The 7,395-nt window shown below is 39.1% G+C and overlaps 1 protein-coding gene across 1 annotated transcript in view; it reads right to left on the reverse strand.

The window, feature by feature from the left end:
* Positions 1-6: 6 nt before the first annotated feature.
* Positions 7-7,395, reverse strand: part of LOC101845947 (coiled-coil domain-containing protein 103) — a 12,609-nt gene continuing 5,220 nt past the window's right edge. Inside the window, exons 3-5 of the mRNA XM_005105833.3 lie at positions 6,913-6,988; positions 3,306-3,383; positions 7-894 (exon numbers count right to left, since the gene is read on the reverse strand). Coding sequence (XP_005105890.1) covers positions 499-894; positions 3,306-3,383; positions 6,913-6,988 — 550 coding nt within the window. The 3' untranslated portion in view covers positions 7-498. The remainder of the gene's footprint in view (positions 895-3,305; positions 3,384-6,912; positions 6,989-7,395) is intronic.

Consider the following 7,395-nt stretch of genomic DNA (forward strand, 5'->3'; position numbering starts at 1 on the left):
AGGGGGGCATAAAGAAGGATAATACATAGTGAGAATGCATGATACTTACAATCTTGGGAAGGTCATAAGTAACTAATTCTGTACCAGAATAATCTTATACAAAAATACACAGTAGGTAGTTGGAAGGCATCGTTGGTAGATTCTACTTCTTCCCTTTCCCTCTGTTGCTTCTGCCGGCTTTTTTAAGGCTTCCTCCAGCACCAAACGACTGTCATTATTGTTGTACCAATGTGCTTCTCTTTATTCAAAACTGTATTAAATTCAAACCAAAAATATACAAAAAACACAACAGAATTTAACATCTTGGTTTGTTAGAATAACTTCCTTCCTTAGAAAGCAAAGAATACGTGAACAGAAATATGTCCACTCAAATTGCAAAGTTTTTCACTGCACAGGTGAAATAACTCACAACGAAAAAATAAAACAATTTTCAGTTGTCTCTCTCTTTGTCTTTCAATCAAAAAGTGTTCATTATGAAATAAACGTTGCGAATTCACCTCATTTCTCGCCACAAAAGTTTTTTTCTATTCCCGCTACCCTCTCTGTGAGGTCCGGACTGCTAGTTACCGTCGCATGTGCCTTCAAAGTCTCAAGCAAAGCAGCACAAGCAGCTTTCTCTTTCCGACTTAAGAAAGCTAGGGAAAGTGAAAACCTCTGCGACTTCATGAAAGCTTCCAACATCTCTATCACTGACACAACTTCATCGTTGGCAAAGACTTGAAAGCACTCGAGAAATTCACCGAGTAATCCTCCACTGATTTCTGTCTTGAAGAGCTCGGATATTTTGGTAGCACCAATGGTGAAAAGAAACTTCCTCTGATCAGCGGCAGATTTACCAAGCCTTTTCCAGCGTTGCACAAATTCTTGTCCAGACTTCGGAACATTGAACGTACCCTGAAAAAAGCAAACATAATCATGAAAGAAATAAAAATTACAAGGTCTGCATTGCCCTTGGGGATACAAATTGATATGAAACAGTAGATACAGTATAACATGGACAACTTGAACTCGCCGGGACTGGCCTCGGTAGTTTGAGGGATATCTGACTAAAGATAAAGAAGAGAAAAAAAAATGGGACCGCAGGCACAGTTTGAAGGAGGCGTGATTTCGAGTATTCTGTGTTCGACCTATCAGCATTATACTGTAGGCCTATTTACTTTAGTTTTAAAGGCTTAGAAGGACTTTCTCAATGTCATGATGAAAGAAAGTGCAAAAATAAAAAGTTTGACGAGTGGATCTATGAGTATATGGAATTTTCAGTCTGAAAGGGTACTGGTGCAAAAAAAACTAGTTTAATGCAGTTATAAATACCACAGCTTCAGCATGGTGTACTGGCAAAGCCTTCTGCTTTCATTTATCAAGTGCCAGATCTGCGACAGACATCGGTGATCATGGTTCTCCATTCATTCTTTTGCTCGGATACTCTTAAAAAAGCTATGTTTTCCCTGATCTTTCCCCGTTACCCATTTGTTTAGGTTCCTTAAGTAGGTTGCTCTGGGCCTACCCCTGCCTCGTTTGCCTTCAATTTTGCCTGTGAGAGCTAGATGTTCAAGACCTTTATGTCAATTCAGGTGTCCCAAAAACTGCATTAACTGGCGTCTCCTAATTGTTTTTAACCGTGAGTGTACCATGCAAGCCTTCTGCCTTACACAGAGTAAACAACTTTGATTGTGATGTATACGTCACGACAACTGTGGCAGTCTATTATCACTTTTATAAGCCTTTTAATTGCTACCACAAAAGACAAAAAACTAATGATCTTCAAGAACTTAAAGATAATGTCCTTGCCCTAACTGTTAGAAGTAGAGAGCAAGTCAAAAGCTCTTGAGGGTGAGGAAGAAATCCCATGAAAGGAGATCAGAAGAGGAAAAAAAACCGCCTGTCACAGCTGCACCTCCCTACACTGAGAGGAACAGTGTCTATGGTGTGTCTTTGTTTAGTTTAGTTTAGTAGAGGGTTTTACGGCGCTCGCAACTGCATAAGGTCATATGAGCGCCAGTGGTGTGTCTAAGGTGCCATCTCAAGACTGGAGTTGGAGAAAAATGAATATATGTGAGGCATCGTGGTCAAATCAGGCGCAGGTCAAAAGAATGAAAAAGGAGAAACAGGCATTTTTCCATCAGTTTGGCAATTTTAATAGAATTTTTGTTTTTTAGCTCAACACCTTTCGTAACCAAACAAAAACAAATTTCCATGTGAATTTGACTGAAAAATGATAAAAGACACAAAACATGCAATTTTGCAATTTTCAACAGCTCTCAAACTATTGAAATTACATAACTTTGGCGCCCATTTACTCGATAATTTTACCACTGAATCCAGGCTACCCCATCTCCTTCAATCGCAAATATCCGGACTTCTATTCAAGAGACATGGGCATTTTCTTCATTGAAAGCAAGGCAAATGAAAAAGCTTTTAGATTATACCAATAATTCCACATGCCCAAAAATAGATGAGCACCTGATTCCATCACGTCGTGACACATGTGGTCAGAATTTTTCAAGATGGCGACCTATTTATGATGAGAAAACTTGTTGTCTAAGACAGGTAGACATCTTGAACAGTATCATATTAATTTTTTTTTTAAACTAAAAGACTATCATTTTAATTTTGTTTCTTTTTTTTTAACTAAGAGGGGAAATGGGGAGTGTTTGTTGTACAGGTGGTTGTCTTAGACAGGACCACTTGTATAACTGACCACTTCCTATTTCCCTCCCTGCATGTCTTCTATATTAATATGTGTCACGACGCAGAGGAATCAGGCTCTCGTCAATTTTGGGCACGTAGAGTTAATGGTATCATCTTAAAGTGTGTTCATTTATCATGCTTTAGATAAAAAAAAGTATCCATTTATCTTGAATACAGGAGGAGATATTTGCGAATAGAAGAAGTAGGTGTCACCTGGTGTCAGTGGTAAAAGTAGCGAGAAAATGGCCACCAAAGTTTGGTGAGTTCAATAACTAAAGAGTCCTTGAAAACTGGGAAATTATATATTTTGAGCTTTTAATCAACATATTTCAATAGAATTCATATGGAAAAGTGTTTTTATTTCGATATAAAATGGATGAACAAAAAATCAAAAATTTCATTAAAATTACAAAACCGGTGGGAATTTAAAATGCCTGTTTCTCCAATTTTGTTATTTTGACGAGCGCCTGATTTCACCATAATGCCTCACAAATTATAATGACTGTCTAAAAGGACCACCTGCATATAATGCGACCACTTTCCTCTTTGACGCAATGTGGTCATCTTAGACAGGTTCAAGTGTATACTTCTTCAATCTAGCATCACATCAGTTTTACCTCTGTCCGGAAGTTTCCTTCCTCTTCCTTTCTCTCTTCCGTCGATATAGTCTTCTTTTCAGCAGCCTGGTTCCAAACCTGAAAAAATCAAGAAAATCAGAAGAAAAATTATAATGCAGTCAGTAGAATATGTCAAAGTTTTAGTTTTCATTTTTAACACTTACAGTATCGAAGGCTCATATAGTGAAAAACCCATGGGTACTGCACCAGTTTCGAACACTGATAATTAGAAAAACCTTGGCAGCCCAAGAAACACGTTTTAAGAATTCAGAGAGGTTCATCAACCATTCAGCTATCATTTTTAGTGACTTCCTTTGGTAGCTTATTTACTTCAGTGCAGTGCGTCCATTCATTGTTTAATTAAGTTTAGTGTGCATGGCTGCGTCGGAAGTTTAGTGTGCCTGGTTGCGTTTGTGACAATAAAGTCGCCAGCTGTAGTGAGCGCATACCATGGCCTGGCGACAAAAGTCGCTGACGGTACTGTATGTGTTAAGAGGGCTTGATACTTACGGGACAACATTTTTAACTAAAGACAAACTGAAACAACTTTTGTCCCAAGCAGTAAGTACGAGACAGAAGATTCATGCTCAACTGTTGATACACTCGATTACGTAAACCATTGCCATGGAAACAGCAGCCATCTTGAAAATTGGATAGAAATGGGTTTTTTCTCCACCATTTCTAGTTCTTAACTTTTTAAAATTCTGTAACTTGCAAAATGTCACCACAAATAAATAGGTGTTTGCAGCTGGCTATTTCGATTTTTGATACTATACTTAAAAAGTATCCACATTTGTTCTCAAAGTTGGGGATATGAAATTTGATCTTTAAAAAATATTTTTGGCATGAAAAAAAAATTGTAAAAAATATTCTAAGCAAAATCAATAAAACTAACCAGCCCATTAAAAGAACAAACCATTAATCTAACTACTTGCCAAATTTCAAATCTCTGTGCTGGAAAATAAAAATACGGTAAAGAAAAAAAATGGCATATGCAAGCAAAAAGTGGTGAAAAAGTAAGTTTTGAGAAAAACAATGTTAAACATCTAACATATTAGTACACAACGTAGAACCCAATAAAATTGAGATTTGTTAATGTTAATCACTCAGCGACTAGTGTCAATATAATTTAGACTGAATGAGGGATGGGAAAATGCTACAAGAAAACAGTGCTCAGAGTGAGTCAAACTCAATCCCCGAGGCTCTAGACCTAACCCGCGAGCCCTCTTAAACTGTAAGGTGCTTTTTCCACTTACGGGACTGCGGGGTGAGTATACTCACTTAGTCCAACTGCTTCCCCTTGTCCGAGGACTAGAAAACTCGAGAGTAAAATTACCTCGACCTAAACAAAGGCCTGTCAATGGTTCTCCAAACATATTTATTTTCTCATTAACCCAACGATTAGTTCCTTTTAGACATTTTGCTTTCGATTTCTGGCAATTAAATTGGGAAAGCAATAAGATGAGTTTAGAAAAGGTATTTTATCAAACCAGAGGCACTCGACGAAATTTGTACAGATACAAACAGCGTTGACTCGGACAACGACACTGATTATTTGGACCGAGGGACCAAAGTGATGAAAGACAGATCTGCAACCAGTTATCATTGATTGAGGAGCAATATACCTTATATGTAGAACTAGATCCTTTTTATGTCAGTAGTTTAATGTTCAATACAATGTTAGGTAAATGACTACGTATCCATTTATGTATTTTGTGAATTGCATTGTGTATATTATTTTATGCTCATTTCGTGACGATGAGTAAGTGCGCGCGTGTGATAAGCAAGTACATGTGTGTGTGTGTGTGTGTGTGTGTGTGTGTTTGACGTAAATGTGTGTGCACATGTGTGCGTGTTATGTGTTCATGAGTGTGTAAGTGTGTGTTTGTGTGTGTGTATGTGTGTGTGTTTGTGTGTATGTATGAGTGTGTGAACTTTTGTGTTTGTGTCGCGCGCATGAATATTGCTCGTACATGCATTTATGTAAAGCGCTTAGAGCTGTGTTTACACGGGAGTGGGCGCTATGGAAATGATCTACATTATAATTATTATTATTAGATCAAGTCTGTTATCCCTGTTTGGAACTGACTCAGGACAAAAGCTTACCATTACATAGCTGATTACACTTAAATGACTCAAACTAAAACATTTTTTCCAAAAAAATATGTTTTAGCATTGGGAAACACATTTTTTACATTTTGGTGAAGTTTAGGGTTTATAACTTTACTAGATGCCGGGTTATCCATATTAGAGTAACACATATCTCGCACAGTCACAAAGTGGGCAGCAGCTCCGGTCTTGGGAAACTGAGAGTCGAGTGTGAGGCCGGTCAAGTAGGCGTTAAACATTTTTTTAAAAGGAACGAGGGTGCAGTGATGGAGCGGTTAGAGCGCTTGTCTCCGAAGCAGAAAGTCCCGGTTCGAGCCTCGGTTCGGACGCAGATTTTTTTGCCCCCTCCTGCCCACCCAGCAGTAATGGGTACCTCACTTCGAGTTGGAGAAGCAAAGGAGGCATGGAAAGGAACTGGCCACCCTACCACAATATGCCGAAGGAAGTTATCTCACTAACAAGGCAATCCCCAATGTCTGGATCGGAGGCGGGAACAGCTTTACTTTTTTAATGCCTACACAAGCTCTCTTACCTCAAATAGGGCTCAGAGATATACAGTGGAACTCGGATTCAAAGAGGTCACCTGGCCTAACCTAAAATCTCGTTGAATCCGAGTGTTCGTTAAAGCAAACATGAAGTTTTGTGTACAGAATTACAGGTCCCGAGCAAGTATAATGTATAAAGAGAGGTAACAAGTGGTGCCTGAACTGCCTGCATAATTATGAGCTGTTCAAAACAAAAAAAAGACTGATTCGTTCAAAAGCACACTTGTTTCATCTCGATTGTTTGCCAAAAAGTTGTGTTGCTGTGTAGAGCCTAGCATACGGCAACTTTTGATTCCATAGACCAGCACAAAATTCGTTAAAATAATGATCAGTTGCAGGGAGATAAAAAGACTGTGACGCGTTTGTATCTGCAACGTTCCACGCCCGGACCGCTGGTACCCCCCCCGACACGCACATACAGTCACACGTGAGCAGGCCGCCCATCCGACCCCGACACACGCGTGCCAACAACGCATGTGTTGGTGTGAAAAAAAACGCTGATTGGTTGCATGCAAACAGATAAGTGAATAATCGTTCAAGATGCAGGTGCAATGGATGGTTTCCGAGAATAGATAAAATTTTTTGTGGGAGAAAAATGAGCGAGGCCACGTCTGTGGGGGCTGTTCACTCTGGAAGCGATCTTGTTGAATCCAAGCTTGCTGATTTGAGAGCTTGTTGAATCCAAGTTATTTTTATGGATTTTAAAGAAGAAAAAAAAACGGGGAATCCATCTCCTCATTGAATTCAAGCTCGTTGAATCCGAAGTCCACTGTATTGATGTAGCCTAGAGCGACCAGGGAGTGGGCACTACAAAAGTGATTTTTATTTTTCTTCTTCTTATTATTATTATTATTGCAAATATAGATTTACACGAAATCTGAAATCTGTTGCACATCAAAAACCCTACATGAAGCACACATTTTTGTTATGCAAGCAATAAGACAGCAGGTTACCTGTGTGAATGTTCCCATGCTGCTGATTTTGTCCTCTTTCTCCAGCGGCTGAAGGTGGGCTGCTAAAACTATCTCTCTGTGGAAGTAGCGGTGGATGGGATTATGGCTCGACTGTGGAGGAGCTATCACTTTGAACTTAGATCTTTGAACTGTGACTACAATGACGGAGCCAACAAGAATAGATACTGCTTGCTAGAATCAATACTTGATATCATAAAATTATATACTATTGGAGCTAACTCCAAATTTTGTGAGCCCTAAGGCTTGGAAACTGAATGATATTAACAAATTCTAAGAATCTGAAACCCTCACCTTAACCCTAACCCCAAATCTACCCCTACTCCTGAACCCTGAAAAATAAATAGCCTACTTATTGGGGTCTGTCAGACCCTCATTACTATATCCCCCAGGGCAGTTCTCCTGACTGAAGTTGTCTTTAGGCCATTCCCATGTTCTTAAGCACAGTAGAATTGTAAATGGGCT

The sequence above is a fragment of the Aplysia californica genome, unplaced genomic scaffold (assembly GCF_000002075.1).
Source record: "Aplysia californica isolate F4 #8 unplaced genomic scaffold, AplCal3.0 scaffold00495, whole genome shotgun sequence".
Taxonomy (NCBI): domain Eukaryota; kingdom Metazoa; phylum Mollusca; class Gastropoda; order Aplysiida; family Aplysiidae; genus Aplysia; species Aplysia californica.